Source organism: Chiloscyllium punctatum, chromosome 45 (assembly GCF_047496795.1).
Source record: "Chiloscyllium punctatum isolate Juve2018m chromosome 45, sChiPun1.3, whole genome shotgun sequence".
Lineage (NCBI taxonomy): Eukaryota > Metazoa > Chordata > Chondrichthyes > Orectolobiformes > Hemiscylliidae > Chiloscyllium > Chiloscyllium punctatum.
The window spans coordinates 45,192,960-45,214,945 of NC_092783.1; the positions used below are offsets into that span (position 1 = coordinate 45,192,960).

The 21,986-nt window shown below is 38.4% G+C and overlaps 1 protein-coding gene across 1 annotated transcript in view; it reads right to left on the reverse strand.

Annotated features, from left to right (window-relative positions):
* LOC140467077 (complement receptor type 1-like) overlaps nt 1-21,986 on the reverse strand; it is a 217,952-nt gene that overhangs the window by 88,402 nt on the left and 107,564 nt on the right. Inside the window, exons 27-42 of the mRNA XM_072563137.1 lie at nt 21,760-21,833; nt 20,627-20,723; nt 19,981-20,054; nt 19,401-19,497; nt 18,773-18,846; nt 12,932-13,028; nt 12,253-12,326; nt 9,994-10,090; nt 9,287-9,360; nt 8,101-8,197; nt 7,638-7,711; nt 3,957-4,053; nt 3,269-3,342; nt 2,499-2,595; nt 691-764; nt 120-216 (exon numbers count right to left, since the gene is read on the reverse strand). Coding sequence (XP_072419238.1) covers nt 120-216; nt 691-764; nt 2,499-2,595; nt 3,269-3,342; nt 3,957-4,053; nt 7,638-7,711; nt 8,101-8,197; nt 9,287-9,360; nt 9,994-10,090; nt 12,253-12,326; nt 12,932-13,028; nt 18,773-18,846; nt 19,401-19,497; nt 19,981-20,054; nt 20,627-20,723; nt 21,760-21,833 — 1,368 coding nt within the window. The remainder of the gene's footprint in view (nt 1-119; nt 217-690; nt 765-2,498; nt 2,596-3,268; nt 3,343-3,956; nt 4,054-7,637; nt 7,712-8,100; nt 8,198-9,286; nt 9,361-9,993; nt 10,091-12,252; nt 12,327-12,931; nt 13,029-18,772; nt 18,847-19,400; nt 19,498-19,980; nt 20,055-20,626; nt 20,724-21,759; nt 21,834-21,986) is intronic.

Below are 21,986 nucleotides of genomic sequence, written 5' to 3' on the forward strand. Positions count from 1 at the left end.
GAGCCATCATTAGAAATGCTATATGAGAGATGGCTGTCTGAAGTTGTCTTAAACATAGCATTAAAATAATACTGGCCATTACCAAAATCTATTAAGTAATTTATTGACTGAATACTCACCCAACGTCACAATGAAAAATAACTTTATTTGCAACTGTCTCATTTAGAGCCTGATAATGCCCATTCAGAATCTCTCCAGGGTGACCACAGGCTATTGCTGCACAGAAAAAAATAAGGAGATAAAAATGTCACAAAACTCAAAAAACACCACCAGCTGCTTTCATGTAAAACACAACAATATGAATGCAATGAAATTGCCCGCATTGTGAAGAATTCAGTTATCATTATTCTAGCAACACAAAGGCAAAACTCTCTCTACATCTGCTATATCTTGCAATAACAGGTGAGTTCTGTCCACAGAAGAACCAAACATTGACATGCATCAGTCTTCACCCGCAGTCCGAAATCAAAATGTTACTAAACCAGCCACTTAAGAGACTGGCTGGCAGTGTTCCATTGTCAGCCACATCACCAGGTGTGGTAACCTCTGATGTTATTAATACTCCAAAGCCCAATCCAGGGATCTCTGTTGGATCCAAAACTGACTGTGCAGCATAGTAAAGAAGTGTCTCGATCAATTTGTACAAACATGCAGCTCAGTTACATTACAAAACAGGGAAATATAACTTACGTTCACATGATGGAACCTCGCCATCCCAACCCTCAGCTGTACATTGTCGATAAGCTCTGCCCATAATTTTGTAACTACAACAGAAATAGAGCAACTTGTTATCAGACAGGAAGGTTCAACTGAAGAAGAGTTCCAGTGTATTGACAAGATAAAAAGTCTAAGTTTCACAGTGCAAAACTTACTAAACAAGCTATTTATTTAAAATAATATAAAATTGCAGAACATTCAAAATGAAATGCTTCAACTAAAATTGCGCATTGGTCACAGTATCAAGTACAGGTCACAGGAGAAATATTGGAGAATAATGTTCACTTTTGCACTGATGCCTGATATAATTTAAAACTTTTGAAGATCCAGCAGACATGAACACCACGTTTGATCTCAGAGTATGAATTTGTCAAATGAATGGTGGACATAATCTACATGGACTTTACTAAGGCATTTGACAAGGTTCTTCATGGTAGACTGGTTAGCAAGGTTAGATCTCATGGAATACAGAACTGCTCAAAAGGTAGAAGACAGAAGGTGGTGATGGAGGGTTGTCTTTCAGCCTGGAGGCCTGTGACTAGTGGTGTGCCACAAGCTTTGGTGCTGGGTCTACTGCTTTTTTGTCATTTATATAAATGATTTGGATGTAAGCAGAGGAGGTAAAGTTATTAAGTTTGCAGATGACACTAAAATTGGAGGTGTAATGGAAAGCAAAGAAAGTTACCTCAGAGTACAACAGGATCTTAATCAGATGGGCCAATGGGCTGAGGAGTGGTAGATGGAATTTCATCTAGAGAAGTATAGCGTGCTACATTTTGGAAAGACAAATCAGAGTAGGACTTATACACTTAATGGTAAAGGTCCTGGGAAGTGTTGCTGAATAAAGGCACCTTGGATGCAGGTTCATAGTTCCTTGGAAGTGGAATCGCAGGTAGATAATGAAGAAAGCATTTGGTATGCTTTCCTTTGTTGGTCAGAGCTTGAGTACAGGAATTGGGAGGACATGTTGCAGCTGTACAGGAAATTGGTTAGGCCACTTTTGGAATATTGTGCATATTGTCTCTCTCCTGTCGGAAGGATGTTGTGAAACTTGAAAGGATTCAGAAAAGATTTACAAGGATGTTGCCAGGATTGCAGGAATTGAGCTATAGGGAGAGGCTGAACAGGCTGGGGTTGATTTCCCTGGAGCGTCAGAGGCTTAGGGGTGACCTTATAGAGGCTTATAAATTCATGAGGGGCATGGATAGGGTAAAGAGACAAGGCTTTTTTTCCCTGGGATGGGGAAGTCGAGAAGGAGAGGATATAGGTTTAGGTTAAGAGGGGAAAAATTTTAAAAGGACCTAAGGGGCAACCTTTTCACACAGAGGGTGGTGCGTGTATAGAATGAGCTGCCAGAGGAAGTGATGGAGGCTGGTACCATTACAACATTCAAAAGGCATCTGGAAGGGTTTACGAATAGGAAGGGTTTAGAGGGATATGGACCAAGTGCTGGCAAATGGAACTAGATTAGGTTAGGATATCTGGTCGGCATGGATGAGTTGGACTGAAGTGTCTGTTTCTGTTCTGTACTTCTATGACTCTACAATTGTTCCATTATTACACTAATATTCCTATTATACTTCACTGTCTCAAGCCTTGATTTGTATAGTGGATTTTATTTAAGTTGTTGGTTAAATACTAAAATGAAAGACTGCCTCATTGTTAGTAAGAAAAGATTTCTTCAAAAAAATGGTGAGATCATTTGAAATTGTCTAAATTGCAACGTTAAAGTAATGTCAATAATTAAAAATTACTCCATTATTTATGTTCTGAATACTCACCCAATATCACAATAAAAGGTAATATTACTGCCAGTTGTCCAATTTGTTGCTTTATAATATCCATTTGGAAGTGAACCAGGGTTACCACAGTTTATTGCTATAAAGGAAACAAAAAATGAAACAGTAGAACCCAAAACCTCTACACATCATTTCACCATCATTCACAGATATTTATCATGAAGATATAATTGTAGAGAATGACAGGTTTCTGTAAACTTGGAATGCATTTTTCTAAACTATGGCATTTGAAATGCAAGAATTTCTCTAAATCCCAATACTTCACTGAATCTGGTTTCTCTATTGAACATCAAGAATCATGAAAGAAAACCAAAAACAACATGGCCATTTTAGTCCTAGGACCAAGGTCCTAAACATCAGCAGATGATCCAGTGGGAATCCCACGTCATATGTAGAAAGTGCATTTTGATTTAAGGGCCCTTAGGCACTTAGCTGGCCAACAGAGGCCTTTCATGCTATCAAAGCCAGAGGTGGCTCTCCATGGCTGGCTACACTACCAGCACCTGATGGCAATGTGAACAGTGACTACTGATTTTATTGCTTAAAGTCCCAGGAAAGGCATATATGTGGCATTGCAAGCACAGAAGATATGGTTACTGGAAATGCAAGAAGTGCAAAAGAAAGGACAGAAAAATGGCTGAGTGAAGGAAACATGGATGTCAACCAACGTTACAGGACAATTCATTGAAAGCAGCTGAATCAATTGATACAGACAAGAACATCACTTTACAAAACAGGGAAATCAAACCTACGTTCGCAGGATGGAACATCCCCAACCCATCCTTCAGCTGTACATTGTCGATAATCTCTGCCCACCATCTTGTACCTACAAAAATAGAGAAGCAAATCAATCCATTTGTATTAATGAATGAATGCTACTTTGGTAAGTTATATAATTTGCAGATCAGAGAAGAACTTTAAGGTCCAGAGAGTAACCTTGTATTCACCTAACAACAAATGTTAGGCAGTAAACGGCAATGTGGGAATAGCTGATGAATAAATGAATTTGTAATCAAATGGTATTGCACTGTAGTTAAACATGATGTTGATTGGACTTCATATAAATACAAATTACAGGAGGAACAGATATACCAGCTCACCATGGAAATAATGACTGTTGAGGAACACAGCAGTTAAAGCTATCCAGTGTTGATTGGAGTGTATGGGTCTAAGCATCACCAACAAATTTAACATGTCTATCTATCTATACATATTCCAAACCCATGAAGTAACATCCTTGATCTGCTGTGGATCAAGACTTTTTTAAAAATCAGATTGCCTATTCAGCATTGAATTGCAAGCCTGACTCATACTGAAATGGAAAATGTTTATCTGAAATGCAAATGAAAAATAATATGATCATATAATATGTGATTATAGATTATGATAGCAACCGTCAAACAACAACATTTTTCATCGATTCACAGAGCAAATACTCACCCAATGTCACAATAAAAGGTCACTTTATTTCCAACTGTATCATTTGAGGCTACATAATATCCATTTGGAATTTCGCCAGGGTTACCACAGTTTATTACTACACAGAAATTGAAAAGGGAAAAGGTAGAAGTATCACAAAACACCCAACATCTTCAACACAGTTCTGTCATTGCAATTACATTTTTAACATGAAAGACACTATGCAGTGTCACAATTATTTAATGTAGCAAATTATTTGAATTTTGGAATTCAATTTCCATATTTTTTTTAAATGGTTGATAGACTGCAATAACTTACTCTGTGGGAGTTAGAACTTTCTCAGTATCATTTTGATAATCTCACAATTTCTGGGCAGGACATGTCATTGTTATGCCAAACTGCTGAAGCAACTGCTCTGGTTGGAAATCATTCATGACAGGAGCCTCTCAGGTGGATAACAAATATGGTTTTAAGATTTTCCTCAAAGCATCTCAAAAAAGATCAACATTACCCGTCACCAAAAGAGAAAATGCTGGAAAGTCTCAGCAGGTCTGGCAGCATCTGGAAGGAGAGAAAAGAGCTGACGTTTCGAGTCTAACTGACCCTTTGTCAAAGCTTTGACAAAGGGTCAGTTAGACTTGAAACGTCAGCTCTTTTCTCTCCTTCCAGATGCTGTCAGTTCTGCTGAGATTTCCAGCATTTTCTCTTTTGGTTTCAGATTCCAGCATCTGCAGTAATTTGCTTTTTAACCATTACCTGTCAAATTGGGAGTACCTGACTTGTAACTCAACATATGGAGAAGATTCATTTGGGTAAACATTGAATGTAGAAAGTTTGTCAGGGACACACACAAGTGATGTTGAGGCCTCTGCGAAAGTACACAATTCTCCCAATAACTCATTTACCTGACCGTCCAAGCACCACTTACGCGAAATGTGGCAGAGTTCACAAAATCACGCAATTGATTTAATAGCAATTTCATACCCACCAAAACAGAATGGAAGCAAATCACACCTGATCCTCAGTGAAAAATCACACAACAACCAGGTTATAGTCCAACAGGTTTATTTGGAAGTACTAGCTTTTGGAGCACTGTTCCTTCATCAGGTAGCTGTGGAGCAGGATCATAAGACACAGAATTTATAGCAAAAGATATAATGTCGTGCAACTGAGACAATATATTAAACAAACCTAGATTGCTGTTAAGTCTTCATCTATTAGAATAGGTTGCAGGTTTTGGTCCATTAATATGTAAATCCCAGAACATCTTTTCAGTCACAATCTCTAAATAACTTAAGGTCTTATAATAAAAAGTGACAACTCAGCTCAGACAATGAATTATAAGTATGAGGTTAGAGTTTGTCTATATTCCAATCTTGAGTCAGATTGGTTCTATTTCCAACGTAGGAATTTATAAGATGTTACATGGATTGACTGCCTGCAGATTGTGTTTTCTGAGCAAAATAGAACGTATCTGCAAATACAATTCTGCAAAAGCAAATTCACCCCATAGACTTATATATATATGTGCACGTGCACGAGAGGTTGAGAGTGTGTGCATGTGAGTCTGTCCATGTGAGTGCTTGAGAGATTGTGTGTTTGCATGTGTGCATGCTTGGTAGAGTGTGTGTGTGAGTATGATGGAGGATAAACCTGTGAGGGTGTGTGCATGGGTGTGAGTGTCGGGTCTATATACACACACACACACACACCCTACACACTCACCCATGCACACACCCTCACACTCACTCACACACTCTACCAAGCATGCACACACGCAAACACATGCTCTCTCATCCACACTCACATTCTTTCTCTCTCTCATGCACGCACGCACACAGGTAAGTCTATGGGGTGAATTTGCATTTTCAGAATTGTATTTTTAGGCACATTCTATTTTGCTCAAAAAACACACAATCTGCAGGCAGACAATCCATGTAACATTTTATAAATTCCTACTTTGGAAACAGAACGTGTCTGACTCAGGATATAGACAATCTCCAACCTCATTTCTTTAATGCATTGTCTGAGCTGAGTTTTACTTTTTTTATAAAATCTTAAGTTATCTTGAGAATGTGACTTAAAAGAAAGTTCAAGGATTTGCATATTAACCAAAACCGGCAACCCATTCTAAAAGATGAAAGACTTAACAGCAATCTAGGTTTGTTTAATATATCATTTCAGTTGCATGACACTGTAATCTTTTGCTATAAATTCTGTGTCTTATGATCCTGCTCCACAGCTACCTGATGAAGCTCCAAAAGCTAGTACCTCCAAATAAACCTGTTGGACTATAACCTGGTGTTGTGTGATTTTTAATTTTGTCCACTCCGGTCCAACATCAGCATCTCCACATCATCGATCCTCAGTTGCTAACTGAGACAGAATGAGAGAACACTAAAGTGCCAGAGTGACTTTAGGTATCTTTGCCATCTCAAAAACCACTTATTTTTGCTTCAAAAGCATTGTTTGCTCCACCTCAGCACAAACACCACAAATGTCCATCTCTGTTTTTGTCACCTCCTCTAAAATTATTATTTTCACTCAAACTTAATCAGCAATTTGTGCTGTACCGACACAACTAATTCCAATAAGATGCAGGTCCTGATCTTATTTTTTTTTATTCATGGGATGGAGGACATTAATGGCTAGGCCAGCATTTATTGCCCATCCCTAATTGTGCAGATGGCATTTAAGAGTCAACTAAACTGCTGTGGGTCTGGAGTCACATGTAGGTGAGACTAGGTAAGGATAACAGATTCTTTCCCTAAAGAGCATTAGTGAACCACATGGGTTTTTCCTAACAATCAACTATAAATTCACAGTCATCATTATACTCTTACTTCCAGATTTTACTGAGTTCAAATTACACCATCTGCCATGGCAGGATTCGCACCTGGGTGCCCAGAACATTATGTAAATCACTGGATTAACAAGACCATCAGGCCACACCCCCCTCCTCTTATTGGACCGTGAGATGGAATTGGAAAATGAATCTGATTTAATTATATACCATTAATATTGTCTTCATTTTTCCATTATGTCATTTTCACTTGCTGAATTTTCAATTATGTACTTGTCAGTTACTCTAAAGTCCTCCTAAAAATACAAACCCATATCAAAATCCTGCTCAATCTTGGGGTGGCACGGTGGCACAGTGGTTAGCACTACTGCCTCACAGTGCTAGGGACCCGGGTTCAATTCCTACCCTGGGCAACTGTCTGTGTGGAGTTTACACATTCTCCCCGTGTCTGCTTGAGTTTCCTCCCAAAGTCCAAAGATGTGCAGGTTAGGTGAATTAGCCATGCTAAATTGCCTATAGTGTTAAATGCATCAGTCAGGGGAATAGGTCTGGGTGGGTTGTTCTTCGGAAGGTCAGTGTGAACTTGTGGGGCCGAAGGCCTGTTTCCACACTGTAGGGAATCTAATCTAAATACTGTACTAATATTTGCACCAGGGCCAACAATTCAATTTTGTAACAAAAAAGTCTGATTTGATGAATGACTATTTCTCAAAGTACACTTCAGTTTTCTTTAACATTCATGTTTTCTGTATTCTAGATAAAACTCCACAATGGACAAATATTGTAAGGAAGAAAACATAGAATTGAATCAAAGCTCCAACAACGTATTGAGAGTGGCCCTAACATTTGACTGGGAAGGTCAATTTAATCACTTTAATAAAGGATGAAACAGAACTTACGTTCACAGGATGGAACTTGACCATCCCAACCATTGGGTGTACATATCCGATAACCATTTCCCAGCATAGTGTATCTAGAATAACAAAATCACCTGTTTTAAATATCTTCAGGATAATTGACAAAATATTACCATGTACTGAACAGGTATGAATTCTAAGATCCAAAGAAGAAATGTCTATTAAAGTACCAAGAAACAGTTTAAAACAAAAAAAAACAAGCAGTGAAAAGGCAAACATTTTACCAAATTATACATTGGTTTCAAACATTTTCCAAGTCACATCACATTTTAAATTTCATTCCAAAACTAAATCAGTCAAGCAATGAAAGAATCAGGCTTACTCTGTGATAATATGAAGGGATATGATCAGATATGTGAAGAACAAGGGATTGATTGACATCTAAATTATCTTCATCACAACATTCAAATAATACAGTCCAATAATTTATATATTGAATACTCACCCAATGTCACAATAAAAAGTAACGTTATTTCCAACTGTCTTATTTGGTGCATTATAATATCCATTCAATATCTCATCAGGGTTACCACAGGTTATTGCTGCACACAAAAGAAAATGAGAACAGATGGAAATGTAACAAACCTCCAAAATCTCCAACAGCTTCTTTCATCTCAGTTTACAGATACTAAGCACGAAGGTGAATAATTACATCAAAACCTGTCCACAATGCCAAGTTTCTCCAATTTAGTACATTAGTTTTCAGAATTAGGACACAACTGGAGGACTTCTGCTGAATCCACAATACCTCAGATCAACAGGTCCCTCTGCTTCAATTGCTCGAGTATTGATCAGTATCAATCTTCACTAACTAAATGGTGACAGACAAGGAAACATGGAGAAGCAAAAGTATACATGTATCTATGAGCAGTAGTCACTGAAAATTACTATAAAGTTACAAAATATATTCAAGATTATTCGTTCAATAGTTTTCATCATTTTAAGGGCATGACATGACAAAAATGAGGAAATATCTTCTAAAGATTCTGATCCATCTCAATGATCACTATCTTCACTTTGACAGTATTATCTGTCTGCCCTCAGTGGACCAACAACAAATCTTATGCCTTTTTAAAATTTTTGTTGCCTTATTAAAGTCTTATTTTCACTCAAACATCAATGAATGCAGTTTTCCCTTTAATAGTTGTAAGGTGACTAATTCAGTTGGGTAAAGTCACAGTAAGATATTTAAATGAGAATGGAAGAAAAAGAAAACAGAGTATGAGAATTGATTACACTTTGCCTTTGGCTTCCACTTGCTTCCCCTGAATTTCCCAAGGTTCGTATGATATTGCCTGTCAGCTTAAGCTCCACTAACATCAGCAGCTTGTAACTTCTCATCGCTCACCAAAGCTCAACTCCTTGTTCCATCATTTGAGTTATGGCAAAAGAGTGAAGACTTCAGAAGGAGCAAATTTGATTGGTTGAATGGTCGTTTCTGATTTCACACACTATGTACCTTAATATGCAATGCTGAATAAAGCTTTGAGTTGATATTTTCTCCCATTCCAAGTGACTACTGAAGGGAAGAAAGTTTCAATGCCAACTAAAACCACACACAATCCATATATCAATCATTTTGCACTGACCAGCAAATTAGTTGTTTTACAAAACAAGGAAACATAACCTACATTCACAGGATGGGACATCACCATCCCAACCCTCAGCTGTACATTGCCGATAATCTCTACCCACTATGTGGTATCTAGAAAAAGAGAAGCAAATCACTTGTATCAATAAACTGGAGTTCACTTGGACAATATTTGTTCAGTGACTAAATTAAAAGGTCCAAAGACAAATAAATCTATTTAAATAGCAAGAAACTTCAAAATATTTTTTAAAATGGGACTAGGTCTGCGGATTAATGGAAGAATCAAATATCCATTGTCGTTTTGTTAAAATACAATTGTCATTGTGTTAAAATTAAAAGGGCTGAGCAAACTCCATGCAAACTACAGTGTACAAGAGAAATATTGATGCATCTTGCTCACTTTTGAGTTGATTTACAACCTAAAGTATACAGTTGAGAAACCAGCAGATTCTGATGTCCACTGTTGATCTCAGATTGCGGGTCCAGGGATCAATAAAACATTCAGCATTTCCAACTCTATTACTCTCGTAACATAATCTCTAAAGTCGCTGACTTTAATTAGTATAGTGATTATTTTAAAAATTCTCAGTTTAATACTAAATTGGAATATTCAATCACAGTTCACAAGCACAGCCATTGTCAGAAATAATATACACAAGAGATGTAGTATGAATTTCTCATATTAATAGCATTAAAATAATAGACTTTCACCAGAATCTTTTAGTAGTTTATTGACTGAATACTCACCCAAAGTCACAATAATAAAACACTTTATTTCCATCAGTTTCATTTGGTGTCATATAATGTCCATTCAGAATCTCCCCAGGGTTATCACAGGTTATTGCTGCACAGGAAGCACAATAAGAAAAGCTAGAAACAAAACTCTGAACTCTATGTTAGCAATTTCTATTGAAATATTTAACACAAACATGAATAATACAATGAAACTGACAACGGTATCAGGTTATCCCAAATCTGGAATTCAGTTTTCAGAGATAAGGCAATACAAAATCAAGACAATTTTCTTGATCTGTAACACCTCAGAATAACAAGCGGTTGTCTGTCTGCAACAGCACTATGAATGAACCTGCACCAATCTTCAGCAGCAATTTAACATCATATATAATTGATATCCATCTTCTTAAGCCTCTGTTAAGCAACATTCCATTGCTGGCAGCATCTCTGACTGGTGGCTGCTTCCATTTAAGCTCCAAGACACAGAAAAGGATCTCCGCTCAATCGTGGAACATCAGTGATGTGAACAGGGGTGGAACGGGGGACTCTGGTGACACTCACCAGAGAATTGTGTGCAGTGAGTCACAAGGAAGGGCATTAAAATAGCTTTCAACACACCCTGCTTCCTTACACCGGGTCCCATGATTGGGCACTGAGTTGCTAACACTAAAAGAACACTATGTCAAGGCTGCAGTGTTTGCTGAGCCACCTTCAGGAGTCAAGAGAGAGCCACATATGTCCCATTCAATCTCTATGGCATATCAAACCTCGAATGAGAAACAAAAATATGAGAGATTGCTGGAAAAACTCAACAGGCCTGACAGCATCTGTGGAGAGAAATCAGTTAACATTTTGGGTTCCGTGACTCTTCTTCAGACTGCGATGGGCCCAGGGATAATTGCTCTCAAATGGTTCAATGCCCACAATCCTATAGCCTTCTGCTTTGCACCACACCACCCCACAGCAGACACCACTCCTCGCGCCAGACCAATGAAATCTTCCAATCCCACCACTGAGAAACCCTGGGATTGGCTGATAGCACTGACCCTGCTCCAGCTGATAGCACTCTCCCTATTCTTTAGACACAGCTGTCAACTATCCACAGACTCAGCTGACAGCAAACCCCAGAGAAGCCCAAAAGCATTCCTCAAATCTGACTGATAACAGACAAAAGAGCAACAGGCATTGCATCATTGTTGAACCTTTAATTTCCATGGGTTAAAATTGTTAAATCCCAAAACTAAGATGAGTATCTCCTGAAGGTGCACAGTTCTTTGAACATAGGTAGACAGGGCAGTGAAGAAGGCTTTTGACACATTGGCCTTCATCAGTCAGAACACGGAGTATAGAATTTGGGATGTTATGTTGCAGTTGTACAGGACATTGGTGTGGCCGCACTTGGAGGATTATGTTCAGTTTTGGTCACCTTGCTATAGAAAGAATGTTATTAAACTGGAGAGAGTGCAGAAGAAATATACAAGGATAATGCCAGGACTCAACGGTCTGAGTTATAAGGAGAGGTTGGACAAGCTGGGGCATTTTTCTTTAGAGTGTAGCAGAATGAGAGGGGATCTTATAGAAGTGTATAAGGTCATGAGAGGCATGGATAGGGTTAATGCTGTCAGTCTTTTTCCCAGGGTTGGGGAATTGAAGACTTGAGAGCATCAGTTTAAGGTTAGAGGGGAAAGAATAAAAGGAACCCTGAGGGGTATCCTTTTTACATGGAGGGTGGTACGCATATGGAATAAACTGCCAGTGGAAGTGGTTGAGATGTGTGTATTAACGACACTTAAAAGGCATTTAGACAAACAATGGATAGAAAATGTTGAGAAGGGTATGGGCGAGGTGAAGGGAAATGGAATTAGCACGGACATACATTTTGGTCGGCATGGATCAATTTGAGCCAAAGGGCCTGTCTCTGCTGTAGGACTCTATGACTCTATGACCCACCAAAACAAAATTCTTTGCTCCAAATTAATATGATTAATAAAATTAATTTCAAGTAGAAAATATATTCTTCTGAAAGGAGTAGGAATGATTTAATAAGTGGTAATTTCTCAACACAGTTTCAATTTTATTTCCATATGAAATATGAATCAAAAAGCAAATAATAACCCTACAATTCAAAGAAAGGATTCCAAGTTTGAGGATTTCAAACTAGTGTAATTCAGAAAACGTGGACATGAGCCATGATGACTCATTGTAAGTGGCTCAGTCATTTTCTCAGACATGCAACCCAATTACTTTACAAAATAGAGAGATAAAACTTACGTTCACAGGATGGAACCTCTCCATCCCAACCATCAACCGTACATTGATGATAATCTCTCCCAATAATTTTGTATCTAAAAAAGAATGGTAAGCCACCTGTTACCAGACATGAAAATTACCTGCGAAAATGTGACACAGGGCAGAACATGTCAGAGTTCTGAGTTCGTAAACAAAAAATGTACTCAACTGTCAACAAAGAAAATTAAACCAATCATTGCAGTAGAGTAGTAGAACAATGAAATAGGAATCACATGCTGTTGCATTTCAAATTGAAATGCACCTACACAAGGACAGTGCACATACAAAACATTGGCAGATAAAACTCACAGTCATATTGCACTCAAATAATGTTAAACATATTGTAGAAAAAGCACCAAAAGACATCTGACTTATATCTCAGCATGTGGATCTTCCTACCAACAACACATTTAACTGTTCTGTTTTTGCATTAATATTCTGATTACAACACTGATTAACATTCCCCACCTTGATCATCAATGATGGTTTTGTTCACCTTCATGGTTGAACACTAGTTTGGAAGCCTCACTCAACATTAATATGAATAGCTTCTGTGACAAATAGATTGAACATGGGGTCATCTAACACTGTCTTAATCATACTTTATCATATTATAGTATGTCACTAAAATTATTCATTGAGTAATATATTGAAGACTCACCCAATGTCACAGTAAAATGTAACATTACTTCCAACTGTCCATTTTGATGCTTTATAATATCCATGCAAAATTGAACCAGGGTTTCCACAGTTTATTGCTATACAGAAAATAAATAAGATGTGAAAGAAATTAGATTTCTTCACTGTAATTAACCTACCTTTAACTTGAAGATGAAATATACTGCTGCGCAATTGCACAGATTATCAAGATTTCTTAATATTGAAATTCATTCTCCAATTTTACAGTAGAATAACTACATGACCTTATCTACACCTAAAGTCTCTCACACCAACTGGACACTAAATGGACCAAAACAATGTTCAATAGCAATTCAAGAACATAATGGATTGATTTCATTCTATCAATAGGCCCCTCAACATCTGATGCTGAACCAGTGGTGAATTCCTCATCACTTCCATGGAGAAGGCCCAATATTATATAAGTGCTCCTTGATCAATTTAGGCCTTTCATGTAACCAAAGCCTCAGCTGTGGAAAATGCCCTCCCCATGAACTGCCATTCAATTAGAGGATGGCAGATTTCTATTACCAGCAACTCAACCAGCAGCAATGACTGCTCCTGTGAGGATCGATGCTGGATCACAAAGCACAGATGTATGGAGTAGGGAGAAGTCACTGGAGAAGATTTGGGAATAATGCTGACAACCAACTTGATACTATGTTGGGATCCATTAAATTCTAGTCAATGCCAGATATGCATCTCCTAACTAAGTGTTTAGGATTAGCAGCCATAGAGTATGAAAGATATTTAAGAGTCCATTTTTAAAAAAGTCTGAATATTATAAGATGCTCAAGCTCTGCTCTACACACCCTTATCATGACAGTAGATAGTGTATTCCATTAATTTTGTAAATCTGAACACTATGTGTGACTATTTATCATCCTACTGCTGTTATTTAATAGATCAGTCTGAATGCCAACTTAACAGAGGTGTGAGATTTGGAAGTAGGTGAGCACTTTGTTGATAGTGACCACAAATTGGTTACAATGGAAAGGGATAAGTATATACCACAGGGCAAGAGTTATAGCTGTGATAAAGGCAATTGTGATGTGATTAGGCAAGATTTAAGATGCATAGAATGGTGAAGGAAATTGCAGGGGATGGGCACAATTGAAATGTGGAGCTTGTTCAAAGAACAGGCACTGCATGTCCTTGATAAATTTGCACCTGTTGAGCAAGAGAGAAGTTGAATCTCTTGTCAAGAAGAAGAAGGAGGCTTATGTAAAGATGAGACATGAAGGCTCAGTTGGATCACTTGAGAGTTGCAAGTCAGCCAAGAAAAGCCTAAAGAGAGAGCTGAGAAAAGTCAAGAAGGGACACGAGAAGTCTTTGGCAAGAACGATCAAGGACAACCCTAAAGCTTTCTATAGGTATGTCAGGTATGAAAGAATGACAAGCGTAAAATTAGGACCAATGAAGGACAGCAGTGGGAAGTTGTTTGTGGAGTCCAAGGAGATAGGAGAGGCGCTAACTGAATATTTTTCATCAGTATCCACACAGGAAAAAGTCAAATTTGTCAAGGAGATACTGAGATACAGGCGATTAGACTAGACAGAATTGAGAATCATAAGGAGGATGTGTTAGCAATTGTGGAAAGTGTGAAAATAGATAAATCCCCTGGGCAGGATGGGATTTATCCTAAGATTCTCTGGGAAGCTAGGGAGGAGATGGCCGAGCCTTTGGCTTTGATCTTTATGTTGGCATTGTCTACAGGACAGTAAATGTTGTCCCTTATACAAGAAGAGGAGTAGAGACAACCCTGGTAATTACAAGTAAGTCTTATTTTGGTTGTGGGTAAAGTGTTGGAAAGGATTATAAGAGATAGGATGTATAATCATCCAGAAAGGAACACTTTGAGTAGGGATAGTCAACACAGTTTTCTGAAAGGTAAGTCGTGCCTCACAAACTTTATTAAGTTATTTGAGAAGGTGACCAAACAGGTGGATGAGAGTAAAGTGGTTGATATGGTGTATATGGATTTCAGTAAAGCATTTGATAAGGTTCCCCATGGTAGATTATTGCAGAAAATATGGAGGCATGGGATTGAGGGTAATTTAGCAGTTTGGATCAGAAATTGGCTAACTGAAAGAAGATAGAGGGTGGTGGTTGTTGGGAAATGGTCATCCTGGCATTTAGTTAATAGTGGTGTACCACAAGAATCTGTTTTGGGACCACTGCTGTTTATTATTTTTAGAAATGACCTGGATGAGGGCATAGAAGGATGGATTAGTAAATTTGCCAATGACACTAAGGTTGATGGGAGTTGTGGACCACGCAGAAAGATGTTGCAGGTTACAGAGGAATATAGGTAAGCTGCAGCGCTGAGCTGAGAGATGGCAAATGGAGATTAATGGGGAAAAGTGTGAGGTGATTGACTTTGGAAGGAGTAAAAGAAATACAGAGCTACTGGTAAGTTTCTTGGTAGTGTGGATGAGCAGAGAGATTTTGGTGTCCATGTACATAGATCCCTGTTAGCTTCATAGAGTTAAGAAGGAATATGGCGTATTAGCTTTTATTGGTAAAGGGATTGAGTTTTGCAGCCATGAGGTCAAGTTACAGCTCTACAAATTTCTGGTGCAGATGCACTCGGAGTATTGCATCCAAGTTCTGCTCGTCGCATTATAGGAAGGATGTGGAGGCATTGGAAAGGGTTCAGAGGAGATTTATCAGGATGTTGCCTGGTATGGAGGGAAGTTCTTATGAGGAAAGGCTGATGAATTTGAGGCTGCTTTTGTTAGAGAGAAGAAGGTTAAGAAATTACTTAATAGAGCATACAAGATGATCAGAGGCTTAGATAGGATGGACAGTGAGAACTTTTTTCCTCAATGGTGATGGCTAGTTTGAGGTGTCATAGCTTAAAGTGGGGGGGGGGGGGGCGCGGGGTGATAGATATAGGACAGATATCAGAGGTAGTTTCTTTACTCAGAGTAGTAAGGGTGTGGAATGCCCTGCCTGTAACAGTAGCAGACTCACCAACTTTATGGGCATTTAAATGGTTACTTGATAAACATATGGATTATAATGGAATAGCGTAGGTTAGATGGGCTTTAGATTGGTTTCACAGGTTGGCGCAGCATCGAGGGCTGAACAGTCTGCACTGCACTGTAATGTTCTAAGTTCTATAATCAACACTAGAGGGCTATGCAATGAAGTTATTCAATCATTTGACATTGAACAGTAAAGCAGTCACTTAGAGCCATAGAGTCAGACAGCATAGAAACTGTCCAACCAGTCCATAACAACCATAATCCCAAACTAAATAGTCCAACCTGCCTGCGCTTGGCCCATTTCCCTCCAAATCTTTACTATTCATGTATTTATCCAAATGTCTTTTCAATGTTGTAATTGTACCTGAACCCACCACTTGCTCCCAAAATTCATTCCACACCTGAACCATATTATTTTTTAATAACTGCCCCTCATGTCTTTTTCTTAAATCTTTTTCCTCTCATCTTGGAAATATGCTCTCTGTACTTGAAATTTGTCACCCTAGGGAAAAGACTCCTACTATTCACCTATTTATACTCCTCATGATTTTATAAACATCTATATAGTCTTCTTTCAACCTGCTATGCTCCAGTGAAAAATGTCTCAGCCTATCCAGCCTCTCCTTATAAATCAAACCCTTCATTTCCAGCAACATCCTAGTAAATCTATTCTGAACCCTCTCCAGCTTAATAATACCCTTCCTATAACAGGAAGACCAGAATTGGATATAGTACTCTAGAAAAGGCCTCACCAACATCCTGTTCAAACTCAACATAACATCCTAACTCCTACACTCAAATGTCTGAGCAATGAAAGCCAACATGGTCAACATATGTTCTTCCTACCAAAATGAAATATATCACATTTCTCTGCATTAAACATAATCTACCATGAATCCACTCACTCAGTCACCTTGTCTGTGTCTTTTTGAAGTTCAATGCTAGATCCATTAGTTATAATATACCCAGTTTGTTTTATCCACAAGCTTTGAAACAGTGTCCCCAACATGGAAGTCTCACACACTAACTTATATCAGAAAAAACAAGGGTTTAAACACTAACCCATGGGATTCTCCAAAATAAATCTTCCCCCAGTATGAAGAACATCCACTATCTTTGAACCTTCTCTTAGACACTACACTTTTGTTTCTTGTCCCTCAGATAATTGAGAATTCAAGTTGCTCCAAACCCTTTAAATCCATGAGCTGAGAGTGTTCTCATAAGTCTGTTGCATAGCAATGTATGAACTGCCTATTACACACTTATGCCACATCAGCGGAAATTCCCTCATCAATGTTTTCCAGTAACTTCACAAAATTTCCAATAAGGTATTGCATATGATTTCCCTTTAGTAAATCTAAGGTGGCTTTCTGTGATTTATCTGGCTGTATACTTTTTTAAATTTAGTCCTGAATTAGTACTTCTAAAAGCTTTCCCATGACCGAAGTTAATCTCAAAACTAGGGATAATATGCAGTTGCTGCACTTATCTTTGCACTTTTCTGAATAAGAGTGTCTGTCATTCACTCTTGTCATGGAGTCATAGAATTATCCATGTGTAGAATCCATGTGTTGAAATAGGCCATTCAGCTCAACAAGTTCACGCCCACTCTCTGGAGAACTTCTCACCTGGACACACTCTCACTCAACACCCGCCCCCCCACAACCCCGCCCATACTATCCCTGTAACCCTGTATTTCCCATGGCTAATCCACCTAACCTACACATACCTGGAAACTATGAGAAATTTAGCATGACAAATCTACTTAACCTGCACAGCTATGGACTATAGGAGAAAACCAGGACACCCTGCAGAAAGCTATACAGATACGGGGAGGATGTGCAAACTCCACACAGCCAGTCGTCCAAAGTTGGAATTGAACACAGGTCCCAGCACTGTGAGGCAGCAGTGCACACATTCCTGGCCGAATCCGTCGAAGCCCCTCCCACTCTTGTACACATCCAAGTGTCTTCCAAATGTTGGAACTGCACCCATATCTACCACCTCCTCAAGAAGTACACTCCAGAATGCAATTAGCCCCCTCCCTGGAAAATATTCCCCCTCATATCCTCCCCAAATTTCTCTCCACCCACCCTAAAAATATGCTCCCCAGTCCATCTCACTCACCGTTAATCACATCCATACCCCTCATGATTCTACAAACCTGCACAAGGTCGCATTTCAACCTTCCACGCTTCAGTGAAAAATGTCCCAGCCCATTCAGCACCCTCCAAAACTCAAATCTTCCTTACCCGGCAACAACCTGGAAAATCTCTTCTGACCTCTCCCCAGTCCAGCAACATCCTTCCTATAACAGGGCAACCAGAACTGGTCACAGCACTCCAGAAGTAGTCCAACCAACGCCTGCACAATCTCAACACGACCTCCCAACTCCCACACTCAAAGTACTGTGCAATGAAGGCAAGCGTCCTTTAGCACCACATCCATATCTATAGAAGACTAAAAAAAAGTCAATCCCAAGGCAATTTCCACTCTCACTTTCCTCAGTATCTGTCAAACTCTTGTACTTCACTGTCCGATACTTTCCCACTACAATTTGCCTCCTATTGATAGCCATGCGTCCTGCCTAATATTCCATGCTACGCAAAAAGAATAATGCGCAAATGATGGGACTTTTACCCACCATACCCCGCAGTGGTGAAAGTCTCCTATTCAGATCACGATAGCGGTGGGCACGTGCAGTAAAATCCCAGTGTCTCGAACTGCGCGGTGATTGTACAGGCAGTGAGAATGCACCTCCAGATCTTTGGGAGGGGGATCAGTTATGTACCAAAGCGCTTATTAAGTACTCCAAACAGTTAAACATAACTTACGTTCACACGTTGGGACATCACCATCCCACCCATCAGCTGTACATTGTCGATAAGCTCTACCCAACATCTTGAACCTAGAAAATGAAAAACAAACCATTTGTCATAAAAACTTGAAAGTTACTTCGAGAGCATTACTACTGTGGTCAGGTTAGAATTCCAAACGATCAAAGAGTAATAACGAGCAATAAACTTCATAAAAGATAAAACATGGGACTAGGTCCATAGATTCATGAAAGAATTCAATACTGTTATGTTGACAAAAGACATTGTGCTCTGACCATATCTAAATTATATTGATGTATCTGTCTCTCTGCAGGTATAAAGGTTAGCACTTAGGAGGAACTAGTTGACAAAAATGTCTAGTGTTGATTTCAGGTAATGGATCCAGGGATCATTAATATATTCAGCACTTCCATCTTTGCATTAATACAGCAACACCCACAACAACATGGAAAAATGTTAAAGGTGTAGATTTCTTTAACAGTCGTCAGTTCAATGCTAAACTAGAAGTCAATCAGAGCTCTCATGTAGAGCCATCAGGGATGACTGAAGTTGTCTTAATCACAGTGTTAAAGTTATACTGTCCATCACCAAAATCTGTTCAATAATGTATTTACTGAATACTCACCCAAATTCACAATGAAAAATAACTTTATTTGGAACTGTTTCATTTAGAGCCTTATAATGCCCGTGCAGAATCTTTCCAGGGTGACCACAGGTTATTGCTGCATAGAAAACACAGTGACAAAATAGAAATATTACAAAACACAAAAGATTCCAACAGTTGCATTCATTGAATACACAATATGCAGATAAAATCAATGAAGCTGCCCATATTGTCAAGAATTCAGTTTTCATTATTCTAGCAATACAAAGGCAAAATTTTCTCTTTCTCCGATACCTCACAATAACAGAGTATTGCCTGTCTACAGAAAAACTATACATTGACATGTATCAGCCATCATCTGCAATCCTAAATTAAAATGGTAGCAAGCTACCCACTTAAGCCACAGGTTGGCAGAGTTTCATTGTCAGCCACATCACCAGGTTGGTTGCTGCTGACACTCCAAAGCCCAGTCCAGGGATCTCTGCTGGATCCAAAACTTAGCTGTACATCCACAGTCTATAATAAATAATTGGAAGTAGCTCATTCATTGTGTATGGAGTCGCAGGTCAGTTATGTTACAAAACAGGGAAATATCACTTACGTTCACACAATGGAACCTCACCATCCCAACCCTCAGCTGTACATTGTCGATAATCTCTGCCGATAAGTTTGTAACTACAACAGAAACAGAGCCAACTGTTATCAGACTTGAAGGTTCACTGAAAATGTGTGCCAATGTGCTGACAAGGTTAAAAAGTCTAAGTTTCACAGAGTAAAATTTTATTAAATTATTTATAAAAATGATATAAAACTACAGAATATTCAAATTGAATGAAATGCTGTTATAGTGCAGCCTTAATTAAAATTGCACGTTGATCACAATATCAAGTACAGGGCACAGGAGAAACATTGGAGAATAAAGCTCACTTTTGCACTGACACCTGAGACAATATAAAAATTTTGAAAATCCAGCAGACATGAATACAACTTTTGATCATGGGTTATGGACTTTATCAAATGAACTATTTCATCCTTAAGTTAATATTCCTTTTACACTACTACTGCTCCATGCCTTAATCAATATAACAGATTATTAATTTTACATTACCTGTTCAATACTAAAATGAAAGACTCCCTCATTGTTAACATGAAAAATGAAAAACATTTAATCATTTGAAAACATCTAAATCACAACATTAATGTAGTCAATATTTAAAAATATTCATTCACATGTTCTGAATACTTACCCAATGTCACAATAAAAGGTAACATGACTTCCAATTGTCCAATTTAGTGCTTTATAATATCCATTCGGAAGTGAACCAGGGTTACCACAGTTTATTGCTACCAAGGAAACAAAATGTGAAAAGGTAGAATTATTGTAAAAACCTCAAGCCCCTATACATTTTTATCATTGTCATTCACAGATATTTCTCATGAAGATGTAATAGTATACAGTTGCGAAGAATGATAAGTTCCTGTAGATTTAGAATTTTTCTAAATTATGGCATTTGAAATGCGAGTTTCCCTGTAAGTTCCAATACTCCACTGAAATTGGTCTCTGTATTGAACATTATTAAGTGTGATAAGAAATCCAAAAACAACATGGCCAGATTTAGTCCCAGGAATGAGGTCCTCAACATTACTGGATGAACTAGTGGGAACTTCACATCACCTCCATAGGTAGAAAGCTCAATTTGAGTGAATGGCCCTCAGGTATTTAGATGGCCTGTGTTGGCCTTTCATGAAATCAAAGGCAGAGGTGGCTGTCCTTGGCTGGCTACACCACCACCATGTCATGACAATATGTGCAAGTCCCAGAAATGAATTTTTTAAAAATTAGCTTAAGCAACAGTATTAGTACGTGAACAACAATAAACCTGACATGCAAAGTCGTATTAGGATCTTTAAGTTTGAATGGAAAAAAGTGGGAACAGATTTGGGGTAATGTTAAAGTATGGAACATAACTCTTCCTTTATCTTCTATTTCTTCCCATGGCTCTCACATGACATAAATGCCACTAACATTAAGAACTCAAAAGTGTCTCATCATACATCAAAACTCATCTCCTTGCTCCAACACTATCATTTGAAATCAGGCAGGTGAGCAATATTCTCTGGACAGAGCACGATTGACTTACTGAAAGGCCAGTTCTCATTTCACATGTTGTGTACCTTTAAAATGCAATGTTGATTAAAGGATTGAATAAGCGTTTCCTTCCCATTACAAGAAATCAGAATTCTAAGTTGGAAGATGTCAAAATATTGTTGGGAAGACTACTTACATTTCAACCAACACAGAATAATGCACTGAACTGAGTCAGTCACTGGCATTAAACAGCAAATCAGTCAATTCACATGACAGTTAAATATAACTTACGTTCACAGGATGGGCCATCACCATCCCATCCCTCAGCAGTACAGTGTCGATAAGCTCTACCCACTACCTTGTATCTAGAAACAGAGATACAAACCATTTGTAATAGGAACATGAAATTTACTTTGAGAATATTACTACTCTGACCAGGTTAGAATTCCAAAGGAACAAAGAGAAATAAAACCATTAAAATAGCAATAATCTGCATAAAACATAAAATATGGGACTAG